The sequence below is a fragment of the Chaetodon auriga genome, chromosome 11, assembly GCF_051107435.1.
Source record: "Chaetodon auriga isolate fChaAug3 chromosome 11, fChaAug3.hap1, whole genome shotgun sequence".
NCBI classification, from domain to species: domain Eukaryota; kingdom Metazoa; phylum Chordata; class Actinopteri; order Chaetodontiformes; family Chaetodontidae; genus Chaetodon; species Chaetodon auriga.
In genome coordinates, this window is record NC_135084.1 from 9915525 (window position 1) to 9937474 (window position 21950).

At 43.1% G+C, this 21950-nt stretch overlaps 1 protein-coding gene across 3 annotated transcripts; it reads right to left on the reverse strand.

The window, feature by feature from the left end:
• Positions 1–390: 390 nt before the first annotated feature.
• Positions 391–20689, reverse strand: vit (vitrin). Of its 3 annotated transcripts, XM_076743942.1 has the most exons (23): positions 20537–20689; positions 15623–15713; positions 15334–15399; positions 14554–14710; positions 14324–14457; positions 14168–14245; positions 13320–13526; positions 12620–12664; positions 12189–12227; positions 12049–12099; positions 10961–11023; positions 10379–10441; positions 8209–8283; positions 7716–7781; positions 7193–7255; positions 5667–5729; positions 5353–5400; positions 4725–4790; positions 4112–4259; positions 3910–4013; positions 2820–3046; positions 2226–2739; positions 391–1893 (listed from the first exon to the last, which is right to left on the reverse strand). In XM_076743942.1, exons 2-23 carry the CDS (start codon positions 15654–15656, stop codon positions 1715–1717), a joined length of 2490 nt encoding a protein of 829 aa, XP_076600057.1. In that variant the 5' UTR covers positions 15657–15713; positions 20537–20689; the 3' UTR covers positions 391–1714. The 3 variants fall into 3 exon arrangements, with proteins under 3 accessions (XP_076600057.1, XP_076600058.1, XP_076600059.1); XM_076743943.1 differs by lacking the exon at positions 7193–7255; XM_076743944.1 differs by lacking the exons at positions 12049–12099; positions 12189–12227; positions 12620–12664.
• Positions 20690–21950: the final 1261 nt, after the last annotated feature.

Consider the following 21950-nt stretch of genomic DNA (forward strand, 5'->3'; position numbering starts at 1 on the left):
ATTGGCTGTTAGCAGATCCTGTTTGCAATGCGTCCATAGATATACAAGACGGCTATCACTGGATTACTTTGATGCTGGAAAAAAATGTTAATTTTCATGCAAGTTCTGGAGTTATAAGAAGAATGTTTTTCCTATGATTTGTATGTTGGCATATGGCTGATCATTCTTGAGGGACATATCACTACGAAGATGATGTCTTCCTCTGAAACTGGAATCCACACTGAATCTAAGAATATGTGCCGTATCATGTCTGAGTGCAATTGTGACACAAATAGTAGCAACTGGTTCAACAAAAGCTCCTGGAGAAGTCACTTTTAAGTTATCTTCATTTTCTTTATTTTATTAAAAATTGCAAAAAAAAAAAAAAATATTGATCAATTATCTGAACATTATTAGCGATGGGCTTTTAATATGCATATGTACAAACAGGACATAACAGAGAGAAAATCATAAATACTCTTTAAACAAAACTGAGAAATGCCTGCAATGTTAGAAGCAACCACACTATTAGAAAACAGGAGTGACGAGATGAATCGCTTTCATTCCAGTGAAGCAAATTCATGATCTGCCATCACTCTAAGATATACAAGCTCCTCTCTCCTCGCTTTTCGCGTAAGTCCGCTTCTTTGTTCCATGTTGTCGATTTGCCTTTCACACCCACTTGGTTGCACATGAGCCTCATTTCAACTACCACTCAGTATCAGCACCATAGTCTTTGAGAGGAACTTTAACAATGTCCCTACGATCAAATCTCTCCTATTAAGAAGATCAAAATGCACCAATTCTATGACAGAATATCCTCTTTACAGAGAATTATGGTATAAAAAGCACCACGTTATTAAGTTTATGAAGTATGTTAAGCCATAAGAGGAAGTGCTAGGCATGCTTTAAATCTACATCTCTCTGCAAGCACCATATCCCAGTAAGGTAGCTTAATGTTTGTTAATGATTTTGGTATCACTTCCTAATAAGACAACTTTTCATAGGTTTATGTAAGTTCATTTACTGATGCTTTAATGAAGAACAATCTTTAGGTTCCCACGTTGTGAAAAGCCCCTTTGGCTCCTCCTGCATTTCACTGGCTTGACAAGCTTGTACTTACAAATTCAATCCACCAAATCTGGTTGTTAATATCAGTTTTGGTGCAGATGTTCAGCAGCTCTCAAACGGTGCATTAGAGAGGTCTGATGCATGATCATGCCGGAAGAGGATAAGCATCATCCAGAGGCATATTTCATAACCTGGCAACCCAAATGTTGTTCTGCTTAATGGCTTATAACTTATCTATGAAGCATTAGTTAAGGATTTACTTACATTAATAAAACCCTCCTTAACAACTTACAAACCCTTTATAAAGGCTGACTTATTAGTGTCATTATTAAATGAAAAGGGATACTCTGTTCTCTTTATGGCACCAACAGAGAACAACTGGCACCACAGTATAGTGAGATGTCAGTGTGTCATCATGTATGCAAGCCATTTACCATTAGCACCGCCTGTACATTTGGGACTGAATGCTGATTCACTTTTAGATTTGTTGTATTCAAACCCAAAATCCTCCCTCCCTCAAAACCCCTCCCTGTTCAAATATGGGGCGCTGCAGCCAATCCAGCTCCACCATCTGGTCAACAGAGTGAGCAAATTTACAATCAGTGTTCTGTTAAGACCAGGTTTGAGATGTCCCTCTCTACGCCTCCCCTCCACCTGTCCGTCCTCAGTTTCTGGGTTGGGAGTTGAACTCCTGGCAGATGTTTTGGATGATCTTGGGCACAAATTTGTAGAGATTGTCGAACTCGTCCACGAAGAAGGAGTGCTCCTTGTCAGGGTCTGTGGCGATGTACTCCAGCTCGTCCTGGGCTGCCCAGGCAATGCCGATGGAGTAGGCGATCACACCTAGATCACAGGAGGGAACAGCAGATTACAAACAAGGCCCTCACATGTGTCTGTCACATCAAACACACACTGAATGACACCTCGCTGTGGTCTGACACACACCAGAGAAAACAACTTTATACAGAATCATATGGTTGATTTTTTTTCCTCCAAACCTTTAGGTGAAAGAATTAAAAAATATCTAGCTTTTAAAAAATCATCATGCATTTTTAATTTCATTTAGCGCGGTTTGAAAATGTTTCAAAGATGCAAGAAAGTGATCATTGCTTGACTCGACCACATCTATCTAAGATCTCCTTCATTTTCAGATTCTCTTGTGTTTGACCTCTAACCTTGGCGGTGGACAGCCAGTGCAGGTGCCCTGACGTCGTCATAGGAACGCCCATCTGTAATAACAATCATGATCTTGCGTTTGTTGGGTTTGGATTTGCTGAAAAGCTGCTCTGCGGCGTAGGTGATGGCAGCACCAGTGCTGGTCCCGCCGCTCCAGTAGTTGATGCGTTTGATGGCGTTCAGCAGCTCGGCTTTGTTGTTGTACTGGCCGAAGGCGAACTCAAGCCTCTGCTCGTAGGTGTACTGCACAGCTCCGACCCGCGTGTCCGTGTCAGAGATCTCAAACTCTCGCGTGACGTTGGCCACAAACTGCAGCACTGTGCGGAAGTTGCCGGTTCCCACGCTGCTGGAGCCGTCGATGACGAAGGCGATATCGTTGGCGTTGAGGCAGGTTTTGCTGCACACCAGGCGGTCTGTGTCACACACTCTCTTCACCAGGGGCTGCACGGCCTTCCTCAGAGCAAACCAGCTGGTCACAGGCAGGGAGAAGAAGCCGTTTGTCCGACACACAGCCTGTGGAATAAAAGACACACTTTGTTTCAAACGGGCATGTTCTAATGAAGCACTGACACTGCTCTGTGACAATACACCACCTTGTCGACAAAGTTGGCCTCAACCAGGTTTTGCTTCTCATTGTCATCAGGACCCTCGATGGTGACGAAGAATATGTTGATGCCAGACTCCCGAGCGAGCCGAGATGCCTCCTCCACCTTGTCTGTGGGCCAGCCGTCCACCAGCACCACGGCCACGTTAGGAGCGCCTCCTCGATTTCCATTGGCGTCACTGTAGTACTGCTTGTTGATGTAGGTGAGGGCCTTTCCTGTCATTGCACCAGGGGGCAGCAGGGAGACAGTTAAACACACTACATCCACTCTATATCCAAATCTGTGGTATATGTAGATGCATAGTTGTTCCTCAACAAGTGAATAAAAATACACATGGACTGCAGAGTATGAAATTAAACAAAAAGACACTTAAGAAAACAAAGTTTTAAAAGTGCTCATTATGCACACTAAATGGACTGAAGTTTTTTTTGGGAGATGTATGTCTCAACCTAACAATATGTACAGTAGCAACCTTAAAAAAAATGACTGCATGCAACATAAAAACTTAAAGTAGCGTGTGTGTTTTGTCCATGTCTCTGTATAATGTGCCCTGCTTTGACTGCATATCATGACAAAAATAGTGATATCCTATCATTTAGTCTGTCGCAGTCCTGTCGGAGGTCTAAACGATGGCAGAACAGGAGGTGCCCTGTTGGGGACTATAGAAGCTTTTACAACCACTCACACTGTTGTATGATTAGAGAGCACTTCTGGGCAAACACTACAACGTTATTTGTATGTGAATGCAAAATTTAGCAAGTCATAAAGACACATGTGGCAGTGGATGCATGCTGACACACGAACCGGAGCAGAAAAACAGCACTTGCCCTCAGAAAGCTGACCCCCTCGGGATGGTAAAACCAAATGCTTTTTGGTTAGAGCGGAGGAAAAACAGGGCTTACAGAAAGAGGACTGTAATTTAGCTGACAGTGTCTCGCAGCAAATTTAGATTTAATTCCATCTTTGCATGTGAAAATGTGCCTGGGTAGTAAACCATGCGATAATTGCACCCGTTTCACTTTCACACTTGTGTCTATAGTCATTTACTGTAGCTGGCAGCTGACAGCGGGTCACTCACCCACATTGGAGAGGCCTCCTTTCTGCACAATCTTATCAATGGCTGACTTGACCTCTCTGGAGCTGGAGTAAGACTTCAGACTGATCTCTGTCACCGGGTCATCCCTTCAGGCAAAACATCAAGCAACCACATTATGTTTTTTTTGTTTTTTTTTTTCATCTAAAAATGGTACATAATAACCCAACAGGAACTGTGAGGTTACCCATATTGGATGATGCCCATCATGGGTCCAGCTACACCCACGTTGATTGCCTGAGCCACCTCAGACAGGAAGTCCTTCTGGATCTTAAAGCGCCTCTTGCCAATGCTCCAGCTTCCATCCATCAGGAAGGCCAGGTCCACCTTACAATCTGCAGAAACAGGAAATGCCACAAGGTTACGGCAGACTCATTAATGTGTTTGGTAATGCATTTGTTATCAGTTAAAGCCATAGTGATGCCGTGCAGCACTCGAAGCAAAAATGTCAAAGTCTATCAATGTGGCAGAGATTAAAGGTACCCTCTGGTAGTGGGCTAGAGCAATGCTTTTAAAAATGGGCATCCCTTTTGTTTTTGTCGTGCAGACACACATTCTTTTGTGGATTCATGGACCAATGGGCTAGCGCAGGCAGGGAAGAAGAAAACTGCATGAAAGCAAATATGATTACAATATTTGTTTACAGGGTACCTTTTAATTCACACCACAGGTTTTGATGTCATTGGCCCAGTATTCACCAGGATTGCCAAAATCATAGGCCATAATTCATAATTTGAACAATGGGATAATCAAATATAATCTCTACGCATAGTGGCTTTAAAGAAGCATGAGGGACATACTCGGGTCTCCCTGTGACACAGGCTCAGGTGTTCTGGGTACAGGTTCTTGCTCTCTCACATTGAAGCCTGAAAGTCAAGAAACACACAAGACATTAAAGCAGAATTCTGCTATTCTGCTGAAATCTACTCTGTGGGCATTATATTTTAAGAAGGCAGTTTCATAAATTACACCATTTTTGTGTCCTTTGATAATCATTGACACATGCATTATAAAAACTAAAATTATACCTTGTCACCATCAAGGGACATTTAATCATGTGTTGTCATGGCAATATCTCGCTAAATTTTCCATCCTCCTACCACAAAGCTTACTACTTTTGCAGAGTCAACCTGGAAGTTTTGGTAAAATTTCCATTGAACATTTGCAGCTGTCCACTTTCCAGAGATCCTAAACCTTAGCCAGTATTTGTTGTGGCAAAAACTTTACCAAACAGGAACTGGTTTTATCCTCAAGCAACCATGCATTTGACTTTGACTCTAAATCCCTACAATTACAGGCTGAGCAGAAACCCAGATGCTTTGCCTTGGATAGCCTTGGTTTGGTTTGTACTTACAGTCAGAAGTGGGGACTTACTGGCAAAGTGACTCGTTTGCGGGGCAGAAAAAGGAGGAGTGCAAGCTATCTCACCTGATTCATAAAGGTTTGCTTCTGGTTTCCATGCATCCACTGGCTCCACTGCATAAATACAAGCTCAGCATTAGCACATTTCTACCACAAAGCAGCAAGTAACTACGAACTATCACCCATCATTATGCACTAGCTATACAAAAAGAGATTTTTCAGCTCTACTCACAATTAGAAAGCTAAAGCAGCACTTACTGAACAGCAGAGCAAAAGACAGAACAAAGTCTGAAGGAAATTTGCATTGCAGTATGTTGTGTCCGAGCAGATGCCTCTCTGGATACAAACGGGTGTTTGTAGCCATGGTAACCACTGCTCACCTCTAGTATGGGTGGTGTCCAATGGCACTTTACGGATGCCATCTGAGTCAGTGGTGCGAGGCACTAAAAGTAAAGACATCAGCGATGACAAACTGTGACAGACGACACATGTGAAATTAACGTAGACACACCATGGCATTACGGCCTGCTCCCACCAGCACCATGTTTCACTGGGTTGGATGTGTGGTGGTACGTTGGTGGTGCACGCTGGAAATGGCTCAGCCATTGGCTTTTGCAAACCACGTCCCTTCTACTTAGATTTGGTGGCTCGGCTGTGTCATCAAACAGATGGAACCATGGCCTGTAATCTGAAAGTGAGGGCTTTTGCATGCCACTTTCTGTCTTGTCACTGGGCCATATTGTAAGTGGTTTGTATTTTTTAGTGTGAACGATGAGACTAAAAACTAATCAAATGTGTTTTCCTTTGAAAGCACTTAAAGGAAGAGTTCAACATTTTGAGAAATACTCCACTCTCATTTCTGTGTAGCCAGGAGGGGATTAGCCTAGCTTAGCATAAAGACTAGAAACAGGGGGAAACAGCCAGCATGACTCTGTCCAAAGGTAATAAAATCCATCTACCAGCACCTCTAAAGGCCTGTCTACACAGGAGGTGCTTCAGCTGTGTTTGTTTGTTTGTCGATACAGATGACACAACGGCTCATGTCTGATGTGTGTAGCCCCCATCCAAAGTGTATTTTTATACTTCAACTGTATTTTCTACAACCGTGGTCGTGTTAGCTCTAAGCACCAAAACAGAATGACCTAAAATTGACCTACACTCAGTGCTGTGCCTGAATGCATCCTCTATAGACACAGAGGGAGGACTAAGCTAAAACTGCTCTGCTAGCATGCTGCTTTCACTACACAGCCTGTGTAGACATTGTGTAAGGCTCAATAATAAACTTGTAATGTCTCTTTTGTTTAAGTTGTACGAAAAGCAAAATGTAAATAAGCAGGCTGAATTTGTAAGCTTCGGACACAGCCATGCAAGTTTCCCCCTTTTTCCAATCTTTGTGCTAAGCTAAGCTAAGTGGCTGCTGGCTGTGGCTTTGTATCCATATAAGACCTACTCGGCAAGTATTCCTCGAGTGTTATGACCCATGTGTCAACTAGCTTGATTAGATAAATTCCTTACAATTTATTATTATTATTATTATTATTATTATTATTATTATTATTATTATTATTATTACTGTACACATTTCACTCTAGGGTATACTCTCCATATAACTAATTGAATAAGGCAATGTGGATGTTTAATAACGACAATCTCACCTTGACAAACGAAAAAGAAAGAAATCAGTTCAATTTTCCTTTATTAGCCCAGCGAGGGAAAATTCCAAATCAAAGTAGTTCTGTGCCAGAAAACAGAATGGAACAGTGGAGAGTCTGATCATGCCTGGAAATGTGTGTGAATTGTCACTAAGGTTTTACATTTCCAGAGTCACAATCTGAACACATGACAATAGAAAACCTGAACCCCAAGACTTGTTAGTCCCGGATAAATAGAATAGAAAAACACTTACGGTATGGTCCAAAGTTATAAAACCAGCGCTCATATTCTGAGATATCAGGCCTGTGATCCCGAGCTAGAGGAGGATGTTTTGAAACCCATTAGTATTCCCAAAATGAACTTCAGAGGGAAAAGCACACATTTCCATGATTGGGACTGGTCTCATATCCTTCCCAACCAATCCCAGACCAGTGAAAATGACGGCTTTCTCCAAAATGGTCACCTCACAGAGTCTCTCTCACACATGCACATACAATAAACCTGCCCAATGCTCTTCTCTTCCACACTTCACGCTCATATGGCAGGCACATGGCATGTAAGCACAATGTCCTGAGAGACACATTGCATGTACTTGCAGATGGAGCGAATTCAACACATACATGGTCAGCAGATACCTTACTGTATCACTCACACGAGCATGCTGTGTTTGCACATGCAACATAGATGGATACAAGGTGCAGTGACCTGCCACCATGAACGGAGGCAGCACACACCAAACTGTCATGTTGTGTTGCCTTTGAGGGAGGCTGGCTTACCTGTCATCTCAGGTGTGTCCATCTCACTCCACGTGTATCCTGAGTCTGGAGCTGCATAACTAACATCTGAATGTACAGCAGAGAAGGTGGACGCATCAGCAACTACGAGGGTTACATTTAGGGTGTTACTTTAACCTAATGACAATCCCATCAGCCTCTGCTGCACTTTCCATTTAGTGCTAATTAGCAAATGTTAGCATGCTGACACAGTAAACTAAGATAGCGATCATTATACCTGCATGTCAGCATTGTCATTGTGATCGATGGATGTATTATAAGAAGAATTTCTTCTTATTAAAAGCTTAGATTCAATGAAACATCTAAAGCTTTTAGATAATTAAACCTACCTTAAGAGAAAAAAAAATGTATTACAATTGTTGCACCCATGCCATTCTTACCTTAATCAGTTTGAGCATTAAAGTAAGCATTTACATTCAAATTAGACTATGTTCATGAATTGCTTAAGAAGGATGATCTATTTTGTATTTGATACCTGTTGGTCGTCGAGCTCCGGGGAACCAATCAGGACGAGGGAAGGAGGGGGGTGGCCAATCCCTTCTGGGAAAAGCTGCGCAGGGGAAGATTAGAAAGCCGTGTTCAGCACAAGCGTTAAGGAGGAGCATACTTGTGACCTCCACTAAACCTGCCACGTTATTAGTGGGGTATGCACAAGATGTTCAGCCTTGAGTCAGACACCAAACATACAGTAGTCACTCACACAGACAGTGGCTGAGTGACTACAGGCTGTTGTAGTGAAGTTTAGCCTCACTCTTTTTACCTGCAAGGTAGAGAGGCAGATGAAGCCCGACTCTCTGAGACGACGTCGTTCTCATTTTTCTGTTTTCTACCTGCTGTTTCAACTTATGACGTGGCAAAAACAACATGTGGCAGTTTAATCGGCCTGACTCTTGCATGGCTCAGGGTTAATCGAACACTAGAAGCCCAAACAGCTGAGCAAAACCATAACAGTGCACTACGTTTGTCTAAACTGACTGAGTCATGACAACACACTTCAGTTAACCCCTCCCTGTGGTGGATGGGTAGCTTACACAAACACAGCCTGGACTCTGAGGTTCCCATCCAGTGGCAGCTAGCGAGCAGGGCCTTTGTTGACCGGGACGGGCTGGGAGAGCCCAGCCAGCAGCCCAGCGAAGCGTGGGAGTATTATTCTAAAGTTGGTGTCAAACCAGGGACAGTGTAGATAGTAGGAGGCAGAGATTAGCCTAATCTGCTGCTGGTCAAAGGCACAGTGCTATACGGCAGACAGTAGTGTTGTTTTTCTGATGAAACAGGTGCTTTAACAGGATTGGGTTTAACTCTCCTGATCATAGTCACTTCAGTGACCACTGCGGCCAGAAGGTCAAAGCAGGATCGGGGATACTGATCCTCACCTTTGGTTGCAGCTCAGTTTGCAATATGTCTGCAGCAGTGTTGTAATGAGCAATTTCTCCTACAAAAAATTGCATTTTAACACCAACACAGACCCAACAAATAGAAATCTTTTAGAGAGATGGTTGTCAAGTGGGCATATCTCATTACAAAGGCGAGGCTAAACCGGATCGTAACATTTCCAGAAAGCTGACCAATAAATTTGAACATCTGTTCGGGGCAGTTGGGTGGCGAAGCGACTGGGGAGAAAACCTCTCAGCTCATAAATTAGAGTTCAAGACTTAAACGTCTGCAAGCTTCCACCCTGCTGGAGTGTCCTTGACAAAGACAGTGAATCGCTGCCGGCTACATGGGTGCTGCTGTGTGGCTGATCCTGACCTCTGACCTCTGACCTCAAGCATGAAGAATTTCCTTGAGGGGATCAATAAAGCATCACATTATTATCCAAAAGCTACCGATCTGGATGCTCTCTGCTGCTTTGCAAAGACAAGTCAGATAAATGATGCAGCAGCTTGAAAGAGCTCATGCTGCATTTTAGAAATCATATCATACAATCAACCGTCATTCGAAAGGACACAGTGCTGTCTAAGTTTAGGATCCATGGTTTTGCATTCCACAGAAGCAAAAACAGAGGCACATTCCTCAGAGCGCCAAGCCTAGCTTGGTTTGAATGGCGAGAGCTTTCTATTCTTGACAGTCTGCAGAGTGGACCCAGATCCTGCAGTGCTGTGGACTGGGTCATATGTCTCTCTGGGAGCAGCACTGGGCCACTTGGTGCTGCTGCTTTCATCTGTGTCCCCCTCTGCAAGCATTTACAAGGGAGGCAAAGAGGCCAGACCAGATGGGATCTGTCATAAGATGTTATTACAGCACTGACAGAACGCGTTTCTCATCATGGTCTTATCTAGAAGAGAGAGTTGAGAGTGTGCTCCTGTATCAGAATAGTGGAGATATGGCACAAGATGACTTCAGGACAATGATATCACATCATTGCTCATCTTTGAGGCATATCAACACACTCACAGCTCTTTTCAGTCTTGGTTACAGTTAAAGACGTAATTGTACTTCTGCCTGTCGTTTATAAAGGATGGCCAAGCATTGAACCACAGCATCCCACAGAGGGTAAACATTAGCACTGCTTTATAAAACATTTCAACTGGTTTTATTGCCCCAGTTTTCCTCTTGTTTGATCAGTCCTGTCTACTTCTCTACGTCAGTGAGTGTGTCTCCTAGTGCAATTGGAGGACTCCCGCTTGGGGTCTGGACATACTTACCAGGGTTGGCCTGGCTCATGGTTGGAGTCCGCTCGGGTGGGGCTGGCTGAACCCTGTTAAAAGCTGTTTGTAGCAATGAGAAACAGGCAGATTGAATAAGAGAGAAAAAGCAAGAAAGAGGGGGCAGAAGAGAGCTTCAGGTCGGGGCTCCATCCGCAAATGCAGCCCAGCTGTTTTGCTTTGAGTGAAGTTGAAGGCATTTTCTCCACAGCATGATATCAAAAACAAAAGGATATATGCTGGGCGTATTCACAGGCCTAAACGGCTCAGCTTCATTTGCCTCTTTTCATCTCGGAGAATGAAAACAAGATCGAGAGGACACGCCCGATGACAGAGAACAGCGGTTATCGTGAAAGGAATGTTAGCTGAGACGCTTGATGGGGTGGATTAGCGGCGACCCTCAGGTGAAGATCACAGGAGCTTATTGGTGTGGACATGAGGGTCAGACTTACAGCTGTCTACGTGTCCTGGATTCTTGTTCCAACAAAGACTTCTGTCCCCCGTCAGTCCCTCCAGTGTTCCCCATGTCTACCTGTCTGTTATTCTGATTTTGTGTGTGTGTGTGTTAATGATGAGGCTGACCTGGGCCAACTGGAGAGGAAGGCTGTCTCCTGATAGCCGACCCTGTCTCTGGTCTGCGCAGACCTGAGTTCAAGATTGGGAGAAAAACGTATTATGAGACAACATGAAATAACATTCATCTGTTTATCTGCACTGACAGATAAGAGAGTAACATATTATCTATTGTATGATCTGCTTAACAAGTCTTGTGATGAGAAAAGAGGACATGATACCAGCGTGTTGTGGCCGATAGCCAAGACAGTTCTCTTGAACTTGAGCATTTCTAGAACAGACATTGATCAGTTCCCAGTCTGTCCTTTGGTCAAAATATCTCAACAACCACTGGAAGGATTGCATGAAATTTGGTTCAGAAATTCATGGTGCCCTGAGGATTTATCTTATTATGAATTTGGGGATCCACTGATTTTTCATTTTTCCAAAAAAGGTCTCTACAATACTGGGTTAACTTTATCCACGTATCTGATTTTCTGACCCAATGTTAGTGTTCATTTTCTATTACTGTTGGGTTACAGGATCAAAACAATCCCTTGTCTCAGGTGGTTTTCTACTCATGACAGCAGGGTCAAGTCAATCCATTATTGTGTTGGTGATGTATGCTATATGCAATGCTATGGTGTGTAAACATTGTAAACATCAGCATATTAGCAATGCACTTGTGAGCATGTTAGCGTTTAGCTCAAAGCACCTCTATGCCCAAGTGCAGCCTAACAGAGCTGCTAGCATTGCTGTAGACTCTTTTTAAAGAGTCATGAAAACATTACTTTATATTCAAGAGAAAAACATAATAAATACAGAGAGCTAATACAAAGGGGACATAGCTGAATCCTGTAATTCAGTGGTGTTTTACTGGAAAGACTACAGAACAGAAGTTGGGCATCTCCAGAACAGTCTGGTCTGGCCCTGTGTTAGGAGACTCGTAAAAGTCCTTTAAAGCAGCTGTGCACATACAGAGCAGAGATGCCATGCAGAGTTTATGCATCGGTACAAACAAAAAAAGATAGAGAAAAGAGCAAACGTTGAGGCATTCCCTATAAAATGAAAGAATGAGATTAAAAAAGACACATCAGGAAGATTATAGCTTGGTTTACCTGCGCTGGCACGTTGTGGGAATCTACTCGGATAGGCACTTCCTCTGAATACTTTGAAGAAATGCCAGGGTTTAGTTCACTTGAATTGTGGTGTAAAGGACTTTCCAAGAGCTGCAGAATCAGTGAGAGTATTGACATACCTTGGCCGAAAGTCTTTCCTTGACCATTCTGTGACTGTCCTATACCAATGTTGAGAATAACAGAGCATGGGCAAATTTTGACAAAAAACTCATATAAATCAGATGCAAATTCAACATAGCTTTGGATTTAGTACAAACCAGTAGCCCAGATCATGGATTTTTGGATTTAAGCTTTTGGCTTAAATCAAGTTAACTGATTTCACGAATTAAGAACACAAGTTGTGCCACTGATAAAGACAAACTTGCTTTGAAAACAGGACGACCTTTCATACACAATACATGATGAATCCTGATGCACACTATCCACCCGTGCTCGGTGTAAAGCCTTTCCTGCACTTCCCAGTGTAACGCAACACCACCGCACACCCGCGAGCCACCAAAAAAAACCCCCCAAAACACTAGGTTGACCCTGTTTGCTTTTCTTCACTTACTTGAACTTGCGGCTGCCACAGAGGCAAGGTATGGGTGACTGCTGCCTGGATAGAAGAAAGACAAATGGGGTGCCAATATGGAGAGGGGAGAGATAATGTTACAGAAAATGAAGGAGACAGAAACAGTTGGGAGGTTGTCTGGCACACAGCCCATCTCATGGACACACATACCTTAAGATAATGCAGCATTGTCTACTCGCTGTGGCTGCATTTCCATCCAAAACAGAGCAGATGCCTCACAGCGATTACCGTCTGATAATGTTTACATTTAATAAGAGTGATGAACGGTCTGCTGATCAAGTGTACAGTTAAGTCAGTCAGGCAGCCAGGCAACTGAACAGCACTGTAACTTCATCACAGACTAGCTGTAATTTGTCATAATTGCAGTTGTGACTTGTAATTAGCAGCTGCAATCGTTCGTCTTCATCACTCAGTTTCACACAAATGAATGCTTGTTCTGGCAAACAGCATTTCTGGTTACAAGCTGCTAATGTTGTTAGTTAGGCGGCACACTGGCTGCAGTGGATCATCTGTGTGGATCGGCATTACTGGATCATTAACAGCATCCTGCATCCAAGTAAATACACAATCCTCCACGCAACATACACAGATCCATTGATTTAGAGGAAAGAATTAGCTCTTTGTGCATGTAGGTATTCAAAAATGATGTATGATCTAAGTATGTGTTTGTTTAACTCACCTGCATCCCTGACTTTATGGACAGCAGCCCGAGCCTTGGTAGTAGTGGGTGGTGGAGGTGTAGTGATGGTGGTGGTGGTGGTGGTGGTGGGAGCCAGTGTGGTGGTGATGGTGGTGGTGGGTTCAGGTGTTGTAGCTGTGGTGAGTTCAGGGGCTGCTGTCATAGGCAGTGCTGTGGTGACCGCAGGGGATTTAGCCTCCTTTTGACCTGAAAGGAGACGACAGATGAAGGCGGCTGTGTACAAGACGGATGGACGGGGAGGAAGAACGTCTACAGTAACCGCTGTGTAGTAATGCATTCTTGACATTCTTCACCAGACTGCTGCGCTCAGACTCCTCATTCAACCTGAGCAAAGTTCAGCATGCCAGAGTCAAGCGCAGGGACGTCTATCTAGTAAACTTTTGTCCCCAGAATGTACTGATGTGGTGATATGTAGGCAAAAAGATGTCTCGAGGTTAAAACTGGGCTAAAATTGCTTCAAACATCAAAGTTTGAAATGTCTAGGTTGCATTTAACCTTTAAAATAACCTTGTTATTTCCATGATTATATTTCACTGCAAAAAGGTTTTGTCTACATGCTAAGATATAATGAATGAAATGCTGTTGAAATAACATTTATATGTAGCACAAATCTAAAAACCTTCAACCTTTGAACCAAATTTCCCTCATTTTGTCATTTTGTCTTGTTCCAAATCATTTCTCACTGGGTTCTATCAGGTAGTGACAGTATCATTGTGAAACACTGGACATCTGTCAATCCACTCAATGACAAACTAAATGTAATGCACCCTCATTCATATTGACATAAAACATGCATGATGTGAGCATAACAATAACTCTCATCTCACTTGTCTTCACGTAGGTTGGTCTTGAAGGGACATAGTCCAGAGTAGAGGGGTAGATCACTCCTTTCTTAGGCTTTCCCTCTGAAACACAACAAAGCCAGCTGTTGGATGGAGGGTAATCCTAAAGAAATGTAACATTGTTTACTCCATCACTAATACCTGAGACAACAAATGACTCCCTCCACTTAGGGAGAGACAGAGAGCGCACTCCATTGGAATTGCTGCCTTTGTAGATGTTTTGGCCGGCCATCTTCCTCACAATCACCTTCCCTCCTGTGTTGGTGATGATGCCACTGCATGAAAAGACATTTTTAATCAGATATAACCGTTAAAAGACAGCTTTGGCTGCTGCCCAGGCTTTATTTCACATTGATCTCTCCACTGTTAACCTGTGGATGGCTGCGTTGCAGATGCTGGAGATGGAGGCAAACACGCCTGTACCATAGACTTGCTGCTTTGTCTCCTTACAGTGTGCAGGACATTTGACAATGAACTCTGGAAGATTGATCTTTCCTGCTCTGACATCACACTCTATGGCTGGAACAACTGTGTATGGAAGAAGAAGAAGAAGAAGAAGAAGAAGAAGAAGAAGAAGAAGAAGAAGAAGAAGAACAGTGAGATGGTTCAGGACAGGATTTTAGATTGGTCAAAATGTTTTTGGTGACATGACATCACTTTGGGTTTCTGGGGAATCATGAAAAGCATTTTTCACATTCACTGGTATTTTAATTGATTGATCAAGACAGTTATCAGCAGAATAATCAATAACAACAATAACAGTTAGTTGCAGTCCTAATTTCAATGGCTACACTTCAACTTGTAGAGAGGACCTGTTTCACATTAACATAGAATCACTGAAATGTTGTTGAAGCGATGGTTATACGTAAGAAAAATAAATTTCGAGATACCTTTTGGCCACCACATCAGTCCAAACTGGGATTAAATCAGAAAGTGCATTATTTACATTATAAGATATGAAAATTAGCACTGAATCTTGTCATTAGATCCACATCTTTGTTTGAAGTCTTTATATAAATACTGAAAGCCTTTTACATAATTTAGTGATTTAGATAAACATTTTTTGAATAAGTGAATTAAAAGTGACTGCAGAGGAGAGAGCCAACATTGGGACTAACGGAGATTAGAGACTTGCTTGTGATGATGTCTACCTTGCTTTGGTTTCTTGTTCTTTGATCCGTTAGGCTTGGCCCCGCAAGCACAGGACAGGAGGAGCGCTGTGTGTGAGGGAGTTTCACATAATAGCAGACAAAGTAACATAATCATCAGCATGTTTACTGTACACACAAAACCTCTGTGACAGATGATGTTGTTGTTTGATGGAGTGAATGTGCAGAAAAGTCTTTCTGAAGGAGTTTTTTGGAAATACGAAACACCGTAGTAATGGACGATATATTAAAAACCAGCGTACTCCTGCAGACAGACTGACGGGTTGCTCACCGAGGCAGACGACAGTGAGTGCTGCACTGTTCATAATGGGTGGTGTGATGGTTCAGCAGGTCAGCCAGTTGTCCTTGTGTAACCCCCCAACCTAAGGGAGAGAGGAGAAGCAGCAGAATTTCAATGGTATCCTCTGAAAACCATTTCCGGCTTGCAGCTTACCTGCTGGAAGCAACTTGGGACACTCAAGTCAATGCCTCTGAGTGTGACGACTGTTTTAGTCTCAACTGGAAACGAGACAGAGTCAACTTGTGCCACTGAGATACATTTTCCAGAGTTTTCTGGATAAACAGCAGACAGACTGTGGACTGTAACGACACACAGAGCTCATCTAGCAATGCCAATATGGTGAATTAAAGACCCTGAAAACATTTATTGTAACTCATTTTGTTTCGCCTTCTTCTCTAGGATTGTATTGCAGTATAGGCCAATGCTTCTTGTTCAATTTACTTTAGGCTGAGAGTATTTGAAGATCCACAGAAGCTCCATGGCGAACATCTGAACCGTATGACGAAAGTGTATGTGAGAGTCCTCCCTCTATCTATGAAGTCAGACTCAATTAGAGAGGACACACAGATGTAATTTAATGTGTAAGGAATGGAGAACTGTGTTCACTCAGATGGCTTGTTTGTTTGACACCAACCACATCAAGCTGGATGTGTTTAAAATACAGTCTGTTTACAGAGGACACAGAAAATTTCTTTCTGTGTCTGTCATTCAGATTTAAAAGTTATACACATGTAAAGACGTAAATCAAAGTCCAAGTCTGAGTTAAGAGCAGAAGTTGGTCGCCAAGACGTCATTCCAAACACTGCAGTAATGAGAGCTCTGCTGATAAGTACTACAGCAAATTCTGAGCTAAGACAGACACTAGAAGTCTTACACAGCATGGAAGATGAGCTAAATATGAGATGGAGCTCCTTTCTGAGGAGGGGATGACTGAGGCCTCCCTGTTAACAGAGGAATGCTGGACCTCCCGCGAGACCGGTGTCACGTCTGTCGCTGCCGCCACACACCAGCAGGGTCAATCTGATCATGTGATCATACGGCGACCTCTGAGGCAGGGTCAGATGTGATACAGTTCAGACTGACACGTAGGTCAGAATGGATTTGTGCCAGAAGATGGTGGGCTGGATTCCAGGAGGATAAATCTGGGTCAGGAAAGTCCTTTCTTCAATACAACTACTGAGCTGCCCTTAAGGAAGGCCTTTAGGCAGCGAGCTGACAGATCGGACTGTGCTCAACAATGCTCTGTGCAAAACTTCATTGGATGAATAAAGGCAGTACATCATTGGCTTTACTGCATTTTTGCCCCCCTGGAGTGCAGAGTTATACATACTAGACCCATATTTTAATCAGAAAATAAAATCAGGTTGAACATTTTCACAATTTCTCCATAGGCTTATTTGCCTTCTTGATGCTTTCTGATGCCACTCTCATGGCCTTATGCTATGTTATGTTTATGTTGCTCGCAACTGATTACACTAAAAAGACTGAGAAAGTGATTCACAGAAAACCAAAGTGTAAAACAGCAAGTTGTGGTTTTAGGGAGGTTATGTGCATCACTTGGCCGGGCGTGGTGACTTACTGCAGCCACCGCAGGTTGGCTGGAAACCTCACAGTGACGACAAGACCCCAGGAATTCACCGTGCTTAGCCAAGGAATAGTTTGGCACATCACCCCTGTAATACCACCATGTGATTTTGGCTTTTTTTACCCTTTAGTTTTTGAATGGATTAAACAAACTTCTTCCAGCTTTAAAAGGTGCTGGTTGGCAGATGTTTGAACTGGTGGACATAGCCAGGCTAACTACTCGCACTGTCTTTATGCTAAGCTAAGCTAAGATGCTGCTGCCTGTCACACAATATTAATCTTTTGATCTAACTCTCAGGAAGAAAGTGAATAGCTCTCCAAAATATTCAACTATTCCTTTAAAACTCAAACGTGAATTACCATCTTTCACCTAGTAGTAATAGTATTATGTGCTGGATCGTCATTGGTGTAAAGCATCATAGTCCTGCCAGGCTGGTAAACATAAGTGTGACATTCACAGTCCTCTATTACAGCTTCTACACACAGTGTGTGTATTGAAGTACGTGGTTTCTCCTATAATGATGGTAGTTTTAGAATGACTACATACCACAAACATAGCCTATCATGTTCAGGTAAAAATTAATATAGCTGCAGTTGGCAGTGATAGGACTTTCCCTAATGAAGCTCTACATTTTTATCTGACATTCATGAGCACTGACATGATTTTTCCACAGTGTTGTGCTTTGACAGGCAGGTAGATCACTGCCTCACAGTCAGGACTACAATTTGTCCTTGCGGGGGAAGAAAGCTGAGGCTAAGAACAAGCTGGGACAGATATGAACGTCTACAGTACAGGAGACAGACCGGTAGCATATGAGAGGTGAGTCAGCACGCTTCACTGGATAATGCAAACTACAAAACTGATCTGTCATACACCTGCGAGGAAATCTAAACCGTGAACACCATGTTCCCCAATGTACAGTAGAGCTACTTTTATCATACACAAAAGATGCCTTTGCTCAGGTTCCCAAGTCCTTCGAGGCATGACATCATTGTCGGAAAAAAATGAAACGAGCAAAAAAAATGACAATAATTTGAGACGTCTTAATTTGTGTTCTCTGTGTGATCCTCTAAATGCCCCCTTCTCCAAGCAATGAAACACAGGGCAAATGATATCCTTTGACAGTGTGGGGAGTTTCCTTCAGTGGATAATAGATCCTGAGGGGACTTGCAAAAACACAATCTCTCTCTCTCTCTCTCTCTCTCTCTCTCTCTCACACACACACACACACACACACACACACACACACACACATACACTCACTAGTTCGACTGAAGCATCAGAAATAAACAAACAGAGAATGAGATCTGGGATAGCTTATCACATGCTCAGGTAGCCTTGGAGAGGGCCACGGTATGTGAGGGCTTTCAGACTCACCACCACCTTAAATCACAAACAAGGAGGGTTACATTCTGTGCATGTGTTGTGTGTTTCAGCTGGCCGCTGCAGTACCATCACACTTTATTTTTCACCAAACTGAGCATCTCCTGCATCTCATTCGTGCTGGGCGGGGACACAAATCAAACAAACTGCCAACAAACTGATAATTAACTTTGACAATCCGAACACAGAATAAGCAAAGTGATTTTCACAGCCAGTACAAAAGATGAAAGGTTCTGTTCAGGGGCCTGCTGATCCCAGCAGCTCAGACAGGTCACATAGTTTGAGGAATTAAAGCACAACTCAATTAATTCTCACGACAATGTGGATTACATGCACAGAACAACCTTAACCAAGATTACGCAAGGCCAAGCTTTTATGCGCAAAGCCTAATGGTCTGCTGTTGCAGTGACATTAACATTCTCTGCTCCTGCAGTCAAACACCAGACATCTGATAATGCAGGATGTACATCACACCTGGCAGGAGTGTCACAGGTATGCAGTGGCTATAATGCAAACAGGATGTACAGTAGCTGTGCTTATTTCAAACACAGGCGCACAATGGATTCACAAAACCTGGGCAGAGCACACACACCTGTGACTGCTGCACCATAGTCTTAGAGGTGTTTGAAGGAAGTAGTTGATAAGCATTGATAATATGCTGACAATATTTCACATTTTCACCCCTGACAGTTTTTCCAACAGCGGTGGTGGGCCTAAGGGCCATGCAGCTTCATGCCAAAACACAGAGGCTGTATTTCAGCAGCACCCACATTCCTTGTCTGGGGTGGCCTGTGTGAATGCAACCAGGGTTAAGCACTACAGGAGACTGAGGCTTATGGAGTATCATTGCCAGCCTTAAACTCAGCTTCACAGTGTTCCTGAGTGATGGCATGCCTGAAGTGAGACACTATTTGCACACACCCAGTGCCAGGGAGTGTTAAATCCCTACATTCACAGGTGTCAGAAATGTACTGTAAGCATGTTAGATGTGCCAAGTGTTGTAGCAACAAGCCAACTAAAGAACCATTGGAGAGATCACACACACAGGAAAGCCAACATGTCTCTACAAGGTCATTTCTGTAGCCTTTTGGGCTGCCGCTGCGAGGACACTATTTGTTTATCAAGCACAGAACTGGCTGAATTACTTTAATTCTTGGCACCAGCATCAGTGCAAGCCAGAGCCTGCAGTCTGCTGCTGGACACATTGTGTAGAGACCACCTGTGCTTCATCAGGCTCCTTCAAACCGAACACAGAAATGTCAGAAAGAATACACAAAGAAATGTCAAACACAATGTACAAGAAGTAAAGAGCAAAAGCTGAAGAATCCACTTCTCAGGTTGGCTTATTATTGTACTGGCAAAATGAGTCATTTCAAAATAAAGGTTCAGGCTAGCCTGATAGAAAAGATAACAAAAATAAAAGCTGGATCATTTTCGACAGGTTAGGAAAGATCATGACTGAATTCATTGAAAAAACTGAAAGAAAGAAAGAAAAACTGAAAAAGCATCACTTTAGGAAAGAGGAAGAAGGGTGTTTACTGGGGGGTAAAAGAAAAATTAAGATAAATAAACAGAAAGTAAAACAAACATTGCATTCAAGCGGCGGTACGCTTATTTGAGCAGCCTGTCAAATCTCACAAGCTCAGCTGAAATGAACCAGAGTCATGAAATACAAAGCAAAAATGATAATAGACAGTAAAAACGCAGAAACCTGATGTAGTGTCGGTTAAAATTCCGCACAGACCTGATTATCAAAAGAACTAAAAATCGCTTGGGCGCAATGGACATCAATTGCGCGCAATTACGCATCATTTAAAATGTGGATAACTCATTCACGCCACGCAGCAGCAAACACGAAATCGCCCGTTCACACGTGGAGCTGAATCGCAGATTTCTTCAAAATCTTCATTTACGCAGAACAACGAAGGTGAACCTACCTGGGAAGGTAAAACTGTCCTCCAGACGTTCTTAAAAAAAAAAAAAAACCTAATTCCCTCCCTAATTTTTTTTTGCGAATCCTTACTCTTTCATTGAAAAGCAATTGCGGACCAGCGTGCGTGTGTGCAAGCGCTCAACTGTTCCACCTGGACTTTTACTCCTGCATGATCGGAGCGCTCATTAAAAGTGGAGAACGGGACGGGGCCAGAGTTCCCCTCTTTGCCCGTCCCACTTCAGGCAGCACGCTCTTCACCCAGGCAGAAGAAAATCAGTAACCCGGGGCCATCAGGAGAGGACGCAGGGACCTGGCACGCAGCACCAAAGCAGCGCAAGCAACCTACTGTATGTTTGACTTTTTTTTTTTTAGGATAGAAGCCAGCAGAGAGGAAAACCGAACTGTGAGTCTGCTTATCTGTTCTGCAAGCCACTCATCCCACTGTCTGCCTGTGAAATAAAACAGCCAGCAAGTGTGTAAACTCTCACCAGAGCAATCACTCCTCCTCCACCAAATGAACCAAACAACACCCGTTTGAGAAACAGACTCTGCAAGTCACATCCACTGTCACTTTGTAGTCTGCGTGTCTGCTGTTGTGGTGTTCAGTATATGTGCACCCTCACACTGCCCCCTGGCACACACACACACACACACACACACACACACACACACAAACAGTGCCTACTACTTTAACAGGGAGAGTCTGTTAGTTTATGCAGATTGGCACAGGCACACAAGCTGCTGCTATTATGCACTATATGGATGGTTATGCTGAAGCTGATTGCCATTTTGATTCAGAGGTCTTAAGGGCTGCTGTAAAAGAGCTCATTGTGCATGCGATTATAGTCTTTGCAGAAATGCAAAAACCACCTCGGGAACTCTTTTTTTAAAAAAAGATTAAACCTTCATGGCTCAAGTAGAAAATTGCCTGTTGATGTTGCTGGGAAAAAAAGCTCAGGTGCTATTTGAGGGTTGTTCATTTATCTTTCAACAGTGCCATTAGTTTGAAAGCTTGTCAGCAGAAAAAAACTTGTCCTAATTTACCACACCCTTTAACCAGCGGAAGAGTTTTCAGTTTTATGCAAAAATGGAGCCACAGAGGGAAGAATGCCTCCTTTAATTGCTCCAACCTGATTTTGGTTGAGTGATATGGTGATGCTTCACTGAAATGAGATGTAAAATAACACCTTTTCATAGGCAGTTGGTACCTGACAGAGTGCGGTTTGGCATCTTTCAGTGTATGTGGCGTATATTTCAGATCTGATGGCGTGAGTGTCCTCGGGGGCAGCAGGGGAAACAGCAGAGTTTTGTGCCATCACATGCTTCAGTTGAGTTAAGGACAGTTCAGTGTTTCCAGATGTTATCGTGCATCTCTTGCCTCGCTATGTTAGTAACTGTACATTTCAGGGGAAATATTT